The 20,103-nt window shown below is 37.4% G+C and overlaps 1 protein-coding gene across 4 annotated transcripts in view; it reads left to right on the forward strand.

Annotated features, from left to right (window-relative positions):
* Positions 1-20,103, forward strand: part of PDE7A (phosphodiesterase 7A) — a 115,287-nt gene that overhangs the window by 87,374 nt on the left and 7,810 nt on the right. For all 4 annotated transcript variants that reach the window (XR_006737149.1, XR_006737150.1, XM_045560583.1 and 1 more), the window contains exons 4-11: positions 4-155; positions 2,075-2,138; positions 7,091-7,186; positions 9,857-9,957; positions 16,294-16,425; positions 16,623-16,714; positions 18,757-18,901; positions 19,514-19,610. Coding sequence is in view for 2 of the 4 variants with exons in the window: in XM_045560583.1 (XP_045416539.1) it covers positions 4-155; positions 2,075-2,138; positions 7,091-7,186; positions 9,857-9,957; positions 16,294-16,425; positions 16,623-16,714; positions 18,757-18,901; positions 19,514-19,610 (879 nt within the window). In the remaining 2 variants the exon portion in view is untranslated. The remainder of the gene's footprint in view (positions 1-3; positions 156-2,074; positions 2,139-7,090; positions 7,187-9,856; positions 9,958-16,293; positions 16,426-16,622; positions 16,715-18,756; positions 18,902-19,513; positions 19,611-20,103) is intronic.

Raw genomic sequence — 20,103 nt, forward strand, 5'->3', positions numbered from 1 at the left:
CAGCTCAATCTGAAATAGAAGTGTCTGTCTCTGCAAGGAATATCAGAAGGTTACTAAGTTTCCAGCGGTATCTTAGATCTTCACGCTTTTTTCGTGGTACTACCGTTTCAAATTCTCTGAACATTTTAGATGATGATTATAATGGACAAGCCAAGGTGTGTATAGCTTTTTTAAGAAAACATTAATTTTTTGACAAGTTTACTCAAGCCTTTTTTCCTCATATTAAAATGATTTATAGAGCTTTTTTTGATCTGTGAAAAGCAATGGAGCCCATTTTTATAGGTTTTTTTTTAAATTTTAGAGAAGCTGTTCATTTATAATTAGTATTACAGAGCAAGGGAAATTTCTGAAATAATTAAAGAAACATTTATTGTTATAACGTTAAGTAACAAGTAGATCACTACAACATTAAAGTGTAAGATCTCGCAGGATCTGCATGCTAGGAAGAATATTAGAGATTACCTGATCTGATAATGTCTGTATTCTATCAAGAAGGAAACTAAGGGCTGGAGAGCACAGCACCTTGTTTGAGCTCCCCCCGCTGGTTAGAGCTACACCCAACACTGGAAGTTTGGTCTCATGATTTTCAGTCCAATGGGTTTTCATAGTGTTTTGCATCAAAGAGAGACATATCTTAATTAAACCCGATAATTGTGACCATTTTTACTTCTTCATCTTTATATAATTTAAAAGAAATGCCTTAATGAAAGTCAAGATTCAATGAGCTTGTTTTTGACCAAATGAGGATTTTAAATAATCTTAAATTTTTAATGTATCTTAAATTATGCTTTGACTTAATATTTACAGGCCAGATTTTTAAGTTTGTGTAGACAAATTTGTAAGTTGTAGAGAGAAGGCTAGGGTACCTTCTTTACAATTACATTAAAGTGAAAAAAATTGCTTCCCTGTGTGATAAAAGAAATCAGTGGGAAGTGTTCATACTTTTTACTTTATGTTTTCAAAACCTTACATGTTCTGCATTTTAGAATGAGAATATTGATCTGTGTGTATCACTGGTTGCTATGAGTACTATCATAATCAACATTCTCTACTAGTATCTTACTAGTTCATGTCAGTGTTCATGTCAGTTTATTCATAGATGTATACAACAGTGAACTTTTGGATAGAAATAAAAGTTTTTTCTTGAAAAAGTCCACAAAATGTTCAGGTTAAGAATGTATGGTGTAGCGAGGCACAGTGGCTCACACCTGTAATCCCAGCACTTTGGGAAGCTGAGGCGGGAGGATCACTTGAGGTCAGGAGTTCAACATCACCCAGGGCAACATAGTGAGACCCCCATCTCTAATAAAAAAATAATAATATGTGGTTTAAAAATATTTGTTTTTTCAGGTCTTTGTAGGATTTATGAACTTGACTGAAGTATATAGCTCCCTAAAAGTTTATGTAGTAAATTTTATTAATTAAAGAATATGAATATCAACAAGTTGGAAATGTTTTTAAAAATTAAAAATGAATAAGCATGGTCCCTAGGTTCCAGAATCAGACTGCCTGATTTCAGATCCCAGTTCTATCATTTTCTTGACCAAGTTAGTTACCTTTTGCTTGTTTCCCCAGGCAAATAGAATGAGGATTGAAAATAATACCTGCTTGATAGTGTTGGTGTGAGCAGTAAAAGAGTGAGAAAAGTACGTATAACCGTACTGGCAGTGTAGTAAGTACTCAGTAGTTATTGTAACTTATTTTTACTAGATCTTTAAAATCTGGCTTCAAGAACAGGCAGCACATAAACTACATTTCTGTGATATTAAGTTAGATTAGAATTCTTGAAAGTTTGTAAGACTATAGGAATAAGTTGAGAAAGAAACACTAACCTTACCTGCATGTTCATTAATAGAAAAACAAAATAATATTTCATTTTTCAAATGGAGTTTATCCCTTTGGACATTGTTTGGAGCCAATTTAAAAAGTTGTGATTAAAAGGGGAATAATACTTGAGATTTTAAAAAGTAAATCAGTCACTTTCCATTTTCATTAACTTCTCTATGGACTTTCTACAAAAGACAGAATGTTATTGAAATTAAATTACAGTGGGAATGTTTGGTTTTCATTTCAGTGTATGCTGGAAAAAGTTGGAAATTGGAATTTTGATATCTTTCTCTTTGATAGACTAACAAATGGTAAGTGAAGAATTTGATTTTCTCAAGTTAATGTAGTCTCTAGATTTCTGCATTGATGGTACAGCCACTGGTGGGTTGTTGCTTTCATTTATTGTACTTAGGTTATGAGCCCTCTGCTGGCAGAGGGAGCATCCTTCTGTCCCTTTTTTAGTGACTTTTCTAAAAGCCTAGAGAATCAATCTCATAATTTTATATTTTGATTGTTACCTTTAACAGTAATCAGAAATCATCATCATCACTGTCCTGGCTTGGCTGACTGGCAATTAATGCTGCTATTATTAATTACCCAAAGTGAACATTATTATGTCATTATGTTTTTGATTTTTCTTTTTTGGTTTCTTTTGGATTGTGGCCATTTACAATGACATCTGACATTGTATTCCTATGTTGATAGCCGCAGATGAGTGGTGGATTAACCACTTTCGAGAGGCATCCTTTCTTCTGGAGCTGTGGTTCTTAGGCTTTTCTTAGCATATGTGAGAGATATGGGGTAGCACTGTGGTCCCCAGTGCCTGGCCCGCAGACCGGTACCGGTCCGTGTCCTGTTAGGAACCGGGCCACACAGCAGGAGGTGAGCGGCAGGCCAGTGAGCAAAGCTTCATCTGTATTTACAGCTGCTCCCTATCACTCGCATCACCACCTCACCTCCGCCTCCTGTCAGATTCCCAGCACCCTCTGGTCCACGGAAAAATTGTCTTCCATGAAACTGGTCCCTGGTGCCGAAAAGGTTGGGGACCGCTGGTGTAGCACAATCAGCAACAGTGGTTCCCTCTGGCACTGCCTCCTGGTGGTGGGAGGGGAAGGGCTTGTAGTTTCTTTAGGAGGGTTTATCCGAAGACACAGAGAGTATGTGTGGTTTGAAAAAAGATGCCCACAGGTTATTCTGATCTGCTTACCCCCTCCTGAATTTAGTTTAGTTTTGTTTTGGGAGGAGGGATCATGTTTTCCTATTCTCTTTGGGAACAGGAATATGTTCGTTGGGAACAGAGAATAATTTTTATTTAGGATAAAATTTTTGGCATAATTCTTGCTGGTAGAAGTAGTTCAACTAGTCTTTTGCCTCTTTTGTCTAAATAGCTTTTTAATAAAATAAAGCAGAGTAGAAAGTACACCAAGAGAAACTCAGTTCTGACTATGTAATCATAAAATAAATGTGTGGTCACTGCTGTGCTTTGAAGTCACCTGCTTTCTCGTATTTCACTTTGGAATGAAGCTCCTTTCGTAAGGAAGTCAAATATGTAAAATGGTGAGCAAATACAGCTTTATTTTTCTTGAGAATCACTTGTGGGCCTTTTAGTGTCACTGCATTACTCCTTCTAAGCTGTATGGCAACGCATAACGAAAACACCTTGGTACATACCTTCTGTTTGTTTACGCACTGTTGACAGAAAATAAACTGGACCCACCCAAGGCAAAAGAATGAAGACAGTGAAGTTTGCCTTTATTGGCAAAGCCAACCTCTCACTTCCCTGCCTTTTTATCCTTCCCTTTGCTGTTTCTCCTGCACCTTTCCTTTGCCCTTTGGTGATTAAGTGTTCCTCTCCCTGCCCCCGCCTTGGCCCGTCTGCACAGGAAAGGCTCTGATATCGTTTACACGGTTGGCCTTCCCCTGGGCCTTCTCCCCTTTGAAAATATAGGTAGTGACATATCAGGTGGCCCACCTTCTGCTAGCTCTGGGAAAGTCCCCTTTCCTAACTCAACACAAATGTTACTTTCATTATTATCTCACAATAAATCCAGATGAAACAATGCCACCCTTAACACCTGCAGGGTTTAGCCTTATATAAACTAACAGCTCATGGCCTATTATTAGTCTACAGGACGCTTGTCACTCATTGAAATAGTTGATTGTTCTCTAAATTTTATTTTTAAAAAGTACGTACACTGTTAGTCAGAGGACGTGGTGATGACAGTGGAGTGAGCTCAACAGTGTGTTGTATGGACAGAAGAAATAGCCACCAGGCTGCCTGGGTTAATTCAGAACTCCGAATCCGCTTTGATCTCCTCACTCCTTGCACTGGATTTGTGGGGAGGGTGGCTGAATGGTTTCCCCTTAGGGTTGATTCCAGATCATTAGGGGTTAGTAGAAATCACTCATGGTTAGCCACCCACCTTTGACTTCACAGGTGGTGATATATACATTCAGTTAACTACAGCTACCCAAAAGGTACAAGAATTCTCTACTTGGAGAGATATTTTTGAGGAACAAATTGGCAGAAGAAAATTCCTTCAAATTGCATTATGTAATGAGAACTGCTTTCCTTTCAAAACTGCTTAGCCTGAAATGCATTCTGGGGGATATCACTCATGGTATCCAAGTGTACAGTGTCCCCTTCCTGCTTATTGATGCACTGCTTTCTTGTATTTCTCACTCTGGTCGTTTCCCACATGATACTGGGAGCAGGACAGGGAGGAGAAGGAAGCAAAACTCAGTGATGTGTGCCAAGACAAATGGTCCCCAGCCTGTCTGCTCCAAGGAGGGAAGTAGTCATGGTCTAGTAGGATGCATGTGATGTTCCTTTCACAGGGATGACAGCTAGGTCACGTGAACAAGCAAGATGTAGCCTGTTGGCTTGTGAGGACACTACTTGCCAGACCCCATCTGGGATCACTTTCTTAAAAACTAATGAGGGCTGCTACACCTTGGGCATTTCTATCCTTTGGTATATTTTTATAAGTGTAGCTTCTCTATAAATACAATTTTCTTTTTCAAGAAAATGTTTGTTTCCATTTCCATTTTTAAAAAGTTCTTCTGTACCTGTTTTTTGTTGAGCGCAACTAAGCATCTCTTGTTTTGAAATGTTTTGTAGACTTGTGCTTTTATTTACTGGTATAATACTCAGTATCTTATTAACTGAAAAGGAAAAAAATGTTGCATACAGCTTTTAGTACACTTTAACAGATTGATTCTTGTAAGATTCCTTTAAAATTCCTAGTGGGGGACATTACATGTGTCTCTTAACTGCTATTTGCCTGGATTCTGGAAGAGGGTATGTTTCCATTAGACTGTAGCTTTCTTAAAACTAGACCCTAGAAATTGGAAATTTGTTGTGTTAAGTTTGGAAAACAATTTGGGGGGAACTCGTGATAACCTAGATCTACAGAATGAATAAACATTCTAAAATATCTATGCATATAAAAGTTGATTGTTACAGCAATAATAGCAGAAACATAGCTCACTTCTTCACAAATGGCTCCAAACCACATGGACGCCCGTTTGTACCAGCAGAGTGTTATCAAGGCATGAATGCATTTTAACATTGAATTTCTTAAAAATAAAAGATTTGAGATGTTTTTTCTTTCCATGTGAAGGTGATATGTCAGGTAGTTTTTAAAAAGAATTTCTTTTGGTCTGCCACATCCTTTCTAATGTTGTTCATGCACATATTACTCCACTTGATTTATTTTTCCTCAGCCATGGGCTTCTGTTGGCAATTGTGTAGGCAGCTTTGGATAATGAGTTCAGCCAAATAGTTTATTATCCTTCGTAAGTATTATTGCTATAAATTTTCAATGTGGGTCTAGTTATGTCTTTTGTACATTTTAGTAAGAATCACAGACTTCTTCAGAGAACACTCTAATCATATTTCTTTTATTGCTCTTATCTGAATGTTGGAAGTAATTTATGAGTCTATTTAAAATATATAGTCTATTTAATTGTTAAAATAATATAGCCTATGTGTTTTATAGAAGTTGTTTACAAAACTTTGAGAAAGATAACAGGAGGTGTAAAAAATGGAGAGGTGTGCCATAGAGGGGAAAATGAAATGTTATAAAAATGGTAGTTTTTTCTGATTTAATTTCTATACTTCGTATGACTCCAGTTGTCTGTGACATAGGAGTGCCCGATTGCATGTGGCAACTGTTTCAGAAAACTCACCTGTGCAGGAGGATGGAGAGGGAGAAACTGGAGTGGCCGAGAGAGGCCGGGATTCTTTGCTGTTTCACAGATGAGGGACTGTAGAGCATGTCTGATTGCAGATGCTTGTTGGGACAATATAGAAAGTGGGAGGGGGGGATTGGTTGATTGATTTGGGTGGGGATGGATGTATCTGATGGACAAGAAAGGTCCCTGGGGAGGTATGGAAGGCTTGGCTTTTGAAAGAAAGGGAAGCTTGAGGGCTTGTATTTTTTTCTGTGACAGATAAAGCTGTGGAGATGAGGGCGTGGATGGGAAGTGAGTATGTTGAAAGTTTGAGAAGAGTAGAAAATGCTTGAAAACAGACATTTTAAAAAGTGAAAGAACCATTTCACAAGAAAACATAAGAAGATTGTTGGGCAGTATTGAATTTATAGCAGTCGAGTTCTGCCTACTTTTGTGATTCCACCCTCCCTCCCCCAAGCAACTCTCAGATTTTTTTCTGCAATTATGGAAAAGGCAAGTGGTTGAGTTCAGAGTTTTGATCCTGAGGATCTTGAGGCGGTCATTGGTCACTTCTGCAGGCGCTGTGTGGATGGGAATAAACACAACCTCCACCTAACAAGGAGCTGCAGCCAGGGCAGTCTGCCCTGGGGGGGTCTGTTCCAGTGAAAAGCAAGATAGTAGAGGGGGTGTCAGGAGAAGAGGTTAAAGTGCAGCTGTGTTTTAGGGGCTTTGGAAAGTTGAATTAGCATATTCACTGGGGAGGCAGTTTTCAAAGTTTCTTACTGTCAATCCTAATTATTTTGATGTCTTTTAAAAAAATTAATCTATTTGAAAATGTTTATCTTCCAGTTCTTTGGTTGTGGAAAAGTGAAATAACAAAAATTCATGTTTTCTTAGAGTGAAACAAAGATGTGACATTTAAAGTTCATAACTGGTAAAATAAGATGCAAATTTTAGATAGACAAAAAGTAGGAATTATTATAATACTCTCTTTCCATGTTTTATATTCACAATCCATGTTTGAAAGCATAATGTAATCATGTTAGCTTGTGTTTCCTATTAATGTAGTATCTCTTCTTTCTTTTAGGAAATAGTCTAGTAAGCTTAACCTTTCATTTATTTAGTCTTCATGGATTAATTGAGTACTTCCATTTAGATATGATGAAACTTCGTAGATTTTTAGGTAAGTGATTCTAACTCATTTAACAATAACAAGACATATTAATACAAGGACCTGTTTAAATTTTATATCACAGTTTTATCAGTTAGCTATTGTGCTATAACAAAGCACCCAAAATTAGTGGCTTGCAGCAACACACATTCATTTAGGTCTTGCATCTGTGGGACTGTTAAATGTTTCTTCTGGTCTGGATGGGCTCATACATGCACCTGCAGTCACAACCGTTGAGCTGCGCTTTGAAGGCCTTGGCTGGACCTCAGCTGGGACACCAGGCCTGGCCCAGCTCACGTCTGCATGGTCTCCTATTAAAAGAGACAGAGGAGTTTGGCGCCATAACAGATTCACATTAAAGAAAAGAAAGAAATATTTCTTTCATAGTAAGCTGAGCTTGTTCAAACAGTAGTGGCAGGTTTCCAAGAGAGAGCTGATGTGTACAGGCCTCTGTAGCCCCAGGCCCAGAACTGCCCACCTTCACTTCCGCAGCTGCCTGCTGGCCACAGCAAGTCAGATCAGGGACGAACCTGTGCCTCTGTGGGAAAATCTGCAAAATCTCAGAGCCACAGATGCAAGGAATAGTGAAGCATTGGGATGATTTTGTAATCAGTCTCGTACACTGCCACAGCTTGCTGCCAAAAATGACACAATTTCTAACTTTTCTAAATTTTTGAAAGCTAAAACTTTAAAAGATAAGTTGCACTTAAGTCTCTTCATTTTCTGTTCCCTGAAATCTCTTGACTGTAGACTAAAAGGTTATTTTGCATATATTTAAATGTGCAGGGTGATATTTATATACTACTACTCTGCTAAGAAACAAGGTAAAGTGTTTCACCAAATAAAGAAATATCTTAGAAAAAATTAAGCATCATGAAGATTCTTTCTATTTTTTTTTTTTTTTAGAAGAAAGCACTATTTTCTATCCTCTGAAGAACCAAACTAAGATAAATTTATTACCTAGGATTTTGGAGAAACTTTTAAATGCATATTAATTAAAAAGTAGTATGCCTGTCATACTGTACAGTAGTCCGCCTTTATCTGCATTTACACTTTCTATGGTCTCAGTTATCTGCTGTCAACCTCAGTCTGAAAATAGTAAATGGAAAATTCTAGGAACGAATGATTCATATGTTTTAAATTGCGAGTTCTGAGCAGTGTGATGAAATTTTGTGCTGTCCTGCTCCGTCCTTCCTGGGCTGCGAATCAGTGTTTTGTCCAGCGTCTCCACACTGTAAACGCCCCCCCTCCCCCCCGTTAGTCACTTAGTAGCCGCCTCGGTGATCAGATCCACTGTCACCGTATTGCTGTACTTGTGTTCAAGGAGCCCTTATTTTGCCTCATACTGGCCCCAGAGTGCAAGAGTAATGATACTGGTACATTGTTATAATTGTTGTATTTTATTAGTAGTTATTGTTACTCTCTTACTGTACCTAACTTAAAAATTAAACTTTATCATAGGAGAAAACATAGCATGCATAGGGTTTGGTACCATCTGTGGTTTCAGGCATCTACTGGGGGTCTTGAAATGTATCCCCCATGGATAGAGGGGGGACTACTGTACTAATATGTAAATGATAAAATACATACAAAAATCAATATTAAGGGTTTTTAAAAGGCTATTTTTTGTCACTGGTCAATTTGAGATAAAAATAAATAAAAGGCTATTTTAAAGGATGAGATGGAAGGAAGTACAGAATTCTAATGCTCTTTCCCACTCACCAGCAGGGGGAGCAGCTCCACCCCTAATCCTAGTCTGTTCTTCCATGATAGCATGGCAGATACTGAGCAAGAAGGCAGAATTAACAGAAAACCCATTCCTAGTGCTAAAAAGCTAATTCCAGAGCCAAAATTTACTACCCTGGTGAGGCACACACGGTATCATTTTCATATATTCCAGCATCTGTACTATTTTAGCTTCATAAAGATTTTTGCTAGCTTTTGTTTACTACTGAATTTCTAGCTAGTACCTAGAATAGTACATAGCACAGCATTTGTTGAATGAATTACACCTTTTTTTTTTTTTGAGACAGAGTCTTACTGTGTCGCCCTGGGTAGAGTGCAGTGGCATCATCGTATCTCAAAGCAACCTCAAACTCCTGGACTCAAGCAATGATGCTCTTGCCTCAGCCTCCCCAGTAGTTGGAACTCCAGGAGCGTGCAACCACACCCAGCTGATTTTTCTATTTTTAGTAGAGATGGAGTCTTGCCTTTGCTCAGGCTGATGTTGGACTCCTGAGCTCAAGCAATCCTCCTGCCTCGGCCTCCCAGAGTGCTAGGATTACAGGCGTGAGCCCCCACACCCAGCCAATTGTACTGTTTTTTTTAAACTGAGAAACTCAGTTAAATTAAAGAGTCAGAGTACCACTAAATAAAAAGATTCAGAGGAGATTGACACCATGATAGATTCACATTTTAAGAGTAAAAGAAAAAGATATTTATTTTGTGATTTTGACATGAATACACTCTCACTGAAAAAGTTTTCAGATAAGTTATGAGTACATTCGATATTGATTCTTTGGGTATACATGTGAGTTGTGAGATTCCCCTGAATCTGGGGATTCAGCTATCCCCTGATAGCTACATAAAAAGTATGAGTGGATAACTCACAATTATCACAAATTTTGTATGTGTACCTGTTTCCCATTGACAGTAAAATTGGGGTCTTTTTCTTTGGTGCAGTTATGATTCAAGAAGACTACCACAGTCAGAATCCTTACCACAACGCTGTCCACGCCGCGGACGTTACTCAGGCCATGCACTGTTACTTAAAAGAACCTAAGGTAAGAGGTTGACATTTACTTCAGGTGAAAACCATAAGAAAATTCCTTTTGATTTACTTTATTTTTCCCTAAGTTCGTGACTTGACTTAAAATGGGAAGTTTCCTTCACATGAATGAGATGATCTAGCTTGATCAAGTTTCCAAATGTGGCTCTATTTGTAAGTGCAGCAGCTGGAGAATTGGGGAAGTTTTTCAAAGAGTCGCTGGAGAAGCCCAAGCGAGGGCCCGATCACTGCAAACCCCAGGTGCTGGGTTAAGACACCGGCTTTTCCCCTGAGCTCTGCGTGAGCCCCACGAGGCCAGCAGGGGCAGCGTTGGTGTGGCTCAGCTGATGAACAGAGAGCTACGGAAGGGAAGCGTGGGACTTCAGAAAGTTATCCTGGCCGAGGGGTGAGAATCAGTCGGGTAAGACCAGAAGCATGACTACCTGCCAGGAGCTATGACAGTGCTCCCTGGAAGAGAGCAAGGTGGCCTTGGGGAAGGAGAACAATGGTTTGTAAGATCCCTTGGGAAATGGAATGAACAGGCTGTGATGTTTGAAAGCATTTGGGGAAAGGAAACAGAGAAGTCCATGATAAATGGTTTGGGCAGTTGAGTGGAAGAGGGAAGTCTTCTGTGGGAAGACTTCCGCTGAGTGTGGAAAGAGGAGCAACTTTTGGGGGTAGGGCCGGGAGAGGCGATGAGTTTCCACGTTGGATATGTGGAAACAAATGCAGTTGTGCCGCATCCAAATAAAGACGTCCAGCAGGGAGTTGGATAGAAGAGTCTGAAGCATAAGAAAGAAATCAGATCGATGTACACATTTGGGAGCCATCAGCTGTAAATGTTAATGAAAGCCATGTTTGCCCATGGGCTTGTCCTGTTCCTGGAGGTTCTAAAATTTCATCTGCCTACCCCTAGCCCTGCTTGAAAACAGTTCTCTCCTGGGGTCTCGGTGTAGCTAGATGTGAGGCAGGAAGCAGGCTGACCAAACCTGTTCATGCTAACTTGAGAAGACAGCCAGTCTTCCTATTATTTGAGAGATTGTGGAATATGTGAAAATGCCCCTGTTTTTTTAGTATATGTATCATGACTTTTGGGGGGAAAATCAACTTTATTGTATAACTTACATGCAGTTATAAAATGCATACATTTTGTGTGTATAGTTTTGACAAATGTATACTCCCAAGCACCCCAATTTTTTAAATAAACTTTTTTGAAACTCTGGGCCAAGCCTGAAACCTCTGTTCGAGAATCTTGTGGGAAAAGTTGACGAGTAATCACCATACAGTCTGATAAATGGAATAGTGGCATGGAGGAGGGTTACCCTGGTCAGTGAAGGCTTCTCCCACTCCCACCTCCCACCGGGCACACCCAACCAACCACGGGAAATCGGGGTGGTGCCGGCTGAGCAGGGCACGGAGACATGTGGCTAGATATGAACAGAAACATGATTTTTAGCCATTTTGCCTATAGAGCTCTGATAATACTTTTTTTTTTTTTTTTTTTTTTTTTTTTGAGACAGAGTCTCGCTCTGTTGCCCGGGCTAGAGTGAGTGCCGTGGCGTCAGCCTAGCTCACAGCAACCTCAAACTCCTGGGCTTAAGCGATCCTACTGCCTCAGCCTCCCGAGTAGCTGGGACTACAGGCATGCGCCACCATGCCCGGCTAATTTTTTCTATATATATTTTAGTTGGCCAGATAATTTCTTTCTATTTTTAGTAGAGACGGGGTCTGGTTCTTGATCAGGCTGGTCTCGAACTCCTGACCTCGAGCGATCCACCCGCCTCAGCCTCCCAGAGTGCTAGGATTACAGGCGTGAGCCACCGCGCCCGGCATGATAATACTTATTTTAAACACTTTTCATCATACTCAGTGAATTCGTTAGCCAAAGCATCAATTAAGGATATAGATAAAATCACTAAGCCCTAAAATGCAAGCAATTCCCTTCTCCCTTATCATGGTGAACATTTAAAAATAGAGTCACTCAAAGTTTTAAAAGTGAGTTCTAAAAAATTGGAAGCCTTAAGATTGTATCTCTTTCACATAACATCACATTTTTGAGTATTTTCATTCATTCATTCAATGCATATTCATTGTGCATCTGCCACGTGCCAGGCACTGTCGCGGGCTAGGAATAGAGTGGCGGACAAGGAAGGAGTGGCGCCTGCCTCATGAAGCCACATCTCAGAGGGAGAGGCAATCACTAAACAGACGGATAAATAGGATCTTAACATGTATCACAGTAATTACTGCTGTGCAGAAACCAAAATAGAGTAACATGCTGGAGAATGACCAAGTGCATGTAAGAGTTTACAGTTTAGGGTGGTCCGAAAGCACTGTGAGTGCCAGTGCGTGATGGAGGAGTCGGTCACGGAAAAGTCCAGGTGCACAGGGAGTAGCAAATAGAAAGGCTCAAATATACATATATTCAGTGAGAAATTTGTTTTCAATTTTTATACTTGATGATTCATATGGAAGAGCTAATTCTTAGGCTCTTCTCTAAGTGAAAACAAAATATTTCAAGCCGAGGAGATTGTTGGAGATTTAGGGAACAGCCCCTTCTCTCCATATATGCATTATCTCTAACTTTAGTATTTATTTTTTTATGTCCTCGAGGCTGAACTTATGTGGATTATAAAACATTTTTTTTCCAGTTGAGCCTAAAATCACCTTGATTTATTGACACTGATAACATTCATAGTTGTCAGCTAAGGAGACTGTAATTTTCCCTTCTGTTTCCTATTTTAATGTTTAGTCTCATGGTCACCTATGAGTTTAAATTAATTTCTTTGCTTGATTAATAACTATTCTTAAACTAGGCCTGAATAAAAATTATACTTACACGTTCCAGAGATAATTAGACCTACTCTAACACTGCAACTTTAACTCTTGCTCTGCTTGTCCCTGGCAATGGACTTAAGACCCTGGCCCCGCCCCGCCCCCGCCACACCCTCTCTTTGATGTCTGTGACACTGGTGACAGTTGAGTTGCTTTTCTTGAGGTTGTATATTTGTTCGTGCACCGAGTGGATGCCAGGCACCAGGCTAGTTGCTGATGACAAAAATATAAATAAGATGTGAATTTTGACCTCTGTCTGGAATCTTACTTGTGGAACATACTGGAACCGGATGTGGAAACCACAGGAATGTCAGCCCGCACAGGGCAGGAATTTTTGTCTGTCTGTTCACTAGTGTATCCCGGTCTCCTAGAACAGTGCTCGCGAGTGGCAGGTGCTATTAATCGAGTCATCTTAATGAGTGGCTGTTGCCATATGGTCTTTATAACTGAGTGGGTTTACTCCAGCTTAGTTCTCTGTTTTTAGCCCTCTAGATTATTCCTGATTTTACTATTACAGCGTATACTATCGAAGCCCTCCCTGGCCTTTTCCCTTTTGTGTGTGGGAGGTTCTTTAATTTCAGTAAGTCCTCAAGACTGACATAATATATCCAAGAGCCTGGATATTTTATCTTGCTAAACTGCTGTCTTCAGTGATAGTACCACTTTCTTTTTACCCTCAGCAAGGCATCAGTATCTCAGTCGCCCTCCTTCTGCCATTAGATATATTTTTAATTTGCCAATTTAGCAACCAAAACCAAAAAGCTTCACTTTACTTGTTTTGGTTAATTTTGAGCTTAGATTTTTTTTTTCCTTGTATTTCTTCTTTGGGGAAATTTCTATCTTAGCTTTTGTTATTTCCTACAAAATATTTTCCCTTGTCAGTCATTTGCATTTTAATTTTAATTGTGGGTTATTTCCCCCCGTGTTTTCCCACAGCATAGCTGCTAAAATTATTTTGAAATTGATTAATGTCTTATATTAAATGAATTAGACACCTGCAGTAGCCATTACAGTGGGAACTCACAATGCTGGCAAACAATGAAAACAGTGCGTTTTCTTACTGAATACAGGAAAACTCACCAATTAATAATCTTCTATTTTATTGAAAAAAGACCCTGATGATGGCTTTGCAGATACAAGTGAAATCTGACCTTCATATACATTAAGTGATTTGCAATTTCTTCTTCACACAACTCTTCTTTATTGTCACATATTACCAGATACAATCATAGACTGGAAGTAACATTTGTCTTCTTAAAAATTCATTTGAAAAAGATATGTTGTACCAATTGCTATCTTTTACCATATACGAAAGTTAGATTAGTCAATCAAGATAGGTTAAAAACTTAAATGTAAGAGCTGACTAGAAAAAAAGAATGTGTTGTCATTGAATTCCTTGTCTTTGTTATAATACTCATGAAGTTTTCTTTCTGATGAAGGGTTTTTTTTACAAGAAGAAATGTTACATTTTACACACTCAAATATTTCTTTTATTTTTACATGTGTGATTTGTTTTCAAACTTACTTTCCCTTCACAGAAGTTTTGAGAATTCAGTTGCTTCACATGTTTTTAATGGTTAACTCTTTAATCTGCCTAAGATTGTTTGATATCATGTGTAGTCATAATTTTTTAATAATTCTAATTTTGGATTATTATATTCTCCCAGAATGGTGTATGAAACTAAGAATATAACCCTTTTACATATTGCTTAATAAATTACATGTTCTTAAGATATACACACCCATGCCCATTCATTTATATGTCAAGGAGGGGTGGTTGCTTTATATGCAATATGCTCTGTATCAGATGCCTTCTGTTCATCTTGATTGTGAGCAGTGCTTTAAAATCTTTATTTTAAAAATGCTTTTGCCTATCCTAAAGAGGAAATAATTTTCTTTACTGTCTTATCCCTATTCATTGAGTTTCTCCTTGTACCAATTACATGTAATACAAAAATAAATACACACTCTTTTTTTGGAGAAAATCTCGCTCTGTCACCCACGCTAGAGTGCAGTGGCATCACCATAGCTCACTGCAACCTCAAACTCCTGGGCTCAAGCCATCCTCCTGCCTCAGCCTCCCAAGTAGCTGGGACTACAGGTGTGTGCCACCATGCCCAACTAATTTTTCTATTTTTTTGGTAGAGATGGGGGTCTCAGTTTTGTTCAGGCTAGTCTTGAACTCCTGAGCAAGATCAAACTAATCAAACTCCTGAGATTGCTCAAGTGATCCTCCCAGCTTGGCCTCCCAGAGTGCTAGGACTACAGACGTGAGCCACCTCGCCTGGCCCACTCTCTGCCCTCTAATAGCTTATAGTTTTCAAGGAAATTCAAGCTCTCAGACAAGATTTTTCTGACTGAGATGAACTTAACACAGGCTGTAGAAAAAGATGATCCATTTTGGCATACAAAGAAAATAATAGAATTTGAATCTAAATTTATTTTTTATCTCATTTTTTTAATTTTCAGTTTTCATCTTTGGTTTATAATATACAGTATATGTTCAGTATCATAATCCATGTGTAAATATACTTAATACTGGTGGTGTGTGCTAAAAATGTTTTGTTATTAGAGCACAAGATAATAAAAGTTTAGGGAACATTGTCCTAATGTAAACATAAGTAAAAGTATGCTCTGATGAGTGTTATTGTGGTAGGCCACGAAGTGCTATAGGAACACAAGTCAGTTATTTGCTGGGGAAGGGCTGGAACAGGGTGGGGGGGTCAGTGGAGCTGGCCCTTAAAAGATGCATTGAAGTTTGCCAGAAGATGAGAAGCGATTCATGAAAAGCTGGTGGTATACTCAAGGTGATTATTTTTTATTACTGAAATTTTCAGTCAGTTAATAATAAACTTTTATTTATTGTGATTACTTTATTAAATCAAAGAAGTTTGGTAATGGTTATTGAGTAAAGTTATAATTTCTGGTTTACCAGATTGCTTCTTCTAACATGAATACGTTGTGTACATTGTTCTGAATGCACCCATCTATTTGGGAGAGAAGTTTATTACAGATTTCTGCTCACATGATTACTCAGTAGTTTCCTTAAACATTAGGACTACAGGAGTAACCTTGCGTTTTGGATTATATTATTGAAATTCAATAACCAATGTGTTGCTGCATAAACACCCTCAAAATTATAGGTCTTCTGTTTGGTAATGGCTACAGCAATAAAAATGTGCAAACCTGCGTTTGTTATTTTAAAGCCACTATTTCTCAAAAAGAATGGCTTATACTTCAGCCATTATAATAAAGTTTGTTAAACATGAAACAGCATAAGGATGAGCTCTGTAAACTCCGCGTGAGCAGGGGCAGTGTCATATCACACCTGCCCCAGTGTCCTGATGGGGCCGGGACCTTGCGGTGCTTGGTGGCCTGAATGATCAGCTGCCTGAAGAAGGACGTGACGGGGGAGGGAACTGCCAACACTGCCACTGGCTGCTAGTTCAAAACCATTGTGATGGCAGAGAGCTTATTTCAGACGTGTCTGATGGATTGTTCTTTTGTCACACTTCAGCTTGCCAATTCTGTAACTCCTTGGGATATCTTGCTGAGCTTAATTGCAGCTGCCACTCATGATCTGGATCATCCAGGTGTTAATCAACCTTTCCTTATCAAAACTAACCATTACTTGGCAACTTTATACAAGGTTAGTGCAATTTTATCACCCACATTTACTATTTTTGCATTCTAGAAAATGTTTCACGTTTTGAGGAAATGAAGATAAGGAAAACAAATTCTCAGTGAATGTTAGAATTTTAACCAGACTGATATTACTAATAAGTAATTATTTATGTCCAGAAAGAGATTTACCACTAAATAACTCAGAAATGTACTTTTTTGTAGAATACCTCAGTACTGGAAAATCACCACTGGAGATCTGCCGTGGGCTTATTGAGAGAATCTGGTTTATTCTCACATATGCCATTAGAAAGCAGGTAGGTATCTGTTAGCAACTCTGGGAATTAAGTTGGCAAAGTAATTTTATAATGTTTTAAAAATTGTTATTATTGCCTCTGCTGATCTAGGCTGCTAAAAAAAATCATGTTCAAGTGTTCCACAGTTTTCAGTGTTTGTTAAATATAATGGATAAATTATCTTATTTTAAAAATTCATATCAAAATTTTAATAATTCAAATTGTTCTACAGTATAGTGAGTAACATTTTCATGAACATTTATTTTTATGAGACCATTCTATGGATTTGAATACTATAAAATGTACTTCAAATACACAGTGGCTCAGTCATAGTTGACTACTTATTTACATAAATAGATGTTACATATCTCCACTTTATACACAGCTGAATAAAACCTTAAGGTCTAAGTGTAAATGTAAATTGGATAGAAAGTAGAGATTCTGTATCATAAATAGATTCATCGAAGTCTTTTTCAGGAAGTTTTCAAAACTGATAAGAAAATAAAGAAAGTGCTTTATATCCTCAATAGTATAGTCCTGGAGTCAGTTCTGGAGATACAGGGTAAAATTATGAATGGAAAGAACAACAGGAAATACTAATATTTTAGAAAAAATAATTTAATGTTAAACAGGCCATTTGAGGGTCTAATTAAAAGCATTAATGTAAATAAGCCCAACATGATGGTGAGGTTAACAAAATCACATGACTGGCATAGCATGGTCCACAAACAAAAACTTTTACTAAAGCTGCACTGAGACAAGGTTACACTTCAGAAAACCATGTCAGTGGATCTAAACCATCCAAGTCAGGAAAAATGGTGAGGCATAAAAATATGTTTGGGTATTAAAATTTAAGTTACACTCACTGTTCTATCCTTTCCCTTTCATAATTTAAAACAACTTTATAAAAAACTAAGTGTTTTGTGTAATGACCATAAGAAAAAAGATGGACTTTACTTTTTATTTTTTTAAATCTTTATTCATGGATACCATTTGGAGTATGACAATACTTCTGGTAAGTAAAATCATTTCTTGCTGTAGTACAAATATAGTAGTACAAATTGCTTAAGCACACAGTGTTTGTATATATAAATAATGGGTTTTTTTTATTAAGACAGATTGAAATGTTTGCTCTGTTATTCCCTTTATATCGTGTTTTGCATTTGATGATTAACTCTGCTGAGTTCTCAGATTTAATAAAAATAAAAATAGAAATGAGGAGTACTACTTAATAGCATCCTGTAATGTTTTCTTCATTTATGGTTTATTTTATTTAATATTTAATATTGTAAGCTGACAGTTCGTAACTGATCATCATACAAAGATAATGTTTGTTATGGCCCATTCAAACAAAAGGCAGGAATTTTTTTAAAGTGTATTTCTTTTGTTATTTGACTTAAGGCTGTTTTTAAAGTGCTACAGTGTATTTGCTATTTGTATTAACATGTTACCTTTTTTCCCTCCAGAGAATTTGGATATTCCTATTTACAAGTAATTGATTGATTCTTGACTTTGACCATGAAAATATAGTTGAATCTAAACTTTAGAAAGTTATTCAGTGGAATTTCATCAGGAATCTCAGTCAAAATGTCTATAGGAATCAGTTGTTGAGTGTGCTTTTATTCTTTCCATTTGAATCTTCCTTCTGCCTTTCAGATCTCAGGCGCCAAAAAAACAAACCAAAGTTGTTGCCCTCAGCACAAGAATTTTCCAGTAAAGAATCCCAGCAAATAATTTTTTTAAACAACATACCAAAATTATATTGAGATTTTTTTTTTAAAGTAAATAATTCCACCTCGGTTGGCAAAATAAAGGCACTTGTTTTGGAATGTTTGCATATTGGTATTTTCCTACAAACTCTCTTGGTTTTAGTTTGATTATTTTAATAGTTTTTGATGCATTTTTAAAAACTCATTTTTGTGATAAATTTTAAGTTGAATGGCAATTAGAATATCTTAGGACTCTATAAAGCTTTCTGACTATTAAGTTTAAGGAAAAAATTTCCAGAAGTAACTATTTAATTGAAAGTCTTATATTTTATCTTTATATTTCTCTAATTCCAGGCAACAAATGGAGACTCAGATAGGTGCTTTGATACTAGCCACAGACATCAGTCGCCAGAATGAGTATCTGTCATTGTTTAGGTCCCATTTGGATAGAGGTGATTTATGCCTAGAAGACACCAGACATAGACATTTGGTTTTACAGGTAAAAGGGGACTTGGAAAGATTCTATTTCTAGCGTAAATCATGTCACGGTTAAAATAAAAACAAAATATTCTAGCACAGTTTTTCAGAGTGGTTAAATCTTAAGGGAAAGCTAAGGAATTTCTTTTAATTAGGACACATACTTTACAGAAGGAGATCACTGGCAAATCTGCCACCAGGGAAGATACCATTGCTTTCTGTATTTTTCATACTCAAAGTTTCTGATGAAAATAATTTCTGCAAGATTAGGGTACCAGTCAACAAATAGCATTTTATTCTAATAAATTCTCACATCTAAAAAATAGGAGAGGGAATTGGATTATTTATTTCTAGTTTATTTATTTATATTTTATAGTTAATCCAGTCCTAGTGCTTGGCTCTTTGGTACTGTTGTCAAGCATGTGTAATTAGATTAGCAGTCCTACTGCCTCTTCATGGGCATTTCTGCAAAAAACAATTGGTAGATGCAACAGCATTATAAAGTTAATATGAAAGACAGTTTTCTGTTGCAATATTTTTGTGTTCTTTTTCCCAGTATTAGAGTATATTTAAACTTCCTACATTGAGATTTTACTTTATTTTCTTAAAACAATTTTAATATTTTATTTGCTAGATGGCTTTGAAATGTGCTGATATTTGTAACCCATGTCGGACCTGGGAATTAAGTAAGCAGTGGAGTGAAAAAGTAACAGAGGAATTCTTCCATCAAGGCAAGTGACAAGTGTTGAATGATAATTAATATATTCAGTTCATTTTTTAGCATCCTAAGAATAAAATAAGAACTCAACCATTCATAAGAGTCTAGCAGTAAATTCTTGATATTTTTAGTGACAATTCACAGTAGATGTACATATAATCAGTAATGTACAAGTGGAGCATCTGTTTTGAAAAATTAATAGTCCTCTTTTGGAATGATCAGATGTATGTATGCATTTATGAATACACATGAATATGCATAGATTAGACTTGAAATTTTACCTCTACAGAAAGATTTCCCTGAACTTGCTCCATCCTTGTCATGTGTGGAGGGCCATATGAACACGGAAGATGTTATTTTTTTGTGTGATTTAAAGCCAGGCTCTAGGGATCATGTCATACACCTTCCTTTTTAAAATCTACATTGCAAATTAAAATGAGGACAGAATTACATTCTTGGGTAACACCTAGTAAAAGTTTTTTACCTCCTCCATTTAAATAAAGATA

This window comes from Lemur catta, chromosome 9 (assembly GCF_020740605.2).
Source record: "Lemur catta isolate mLemCat1 chromosome 9, mLemCat1.pri, whole genome shotgun sequence".
NCBI classification, from domain to species: domain Eukaryota; kingdom Metazoa; phylum Chordata; class Mammalia; order Primates; family Lemuridae; genus Lemur; species Lemur catta.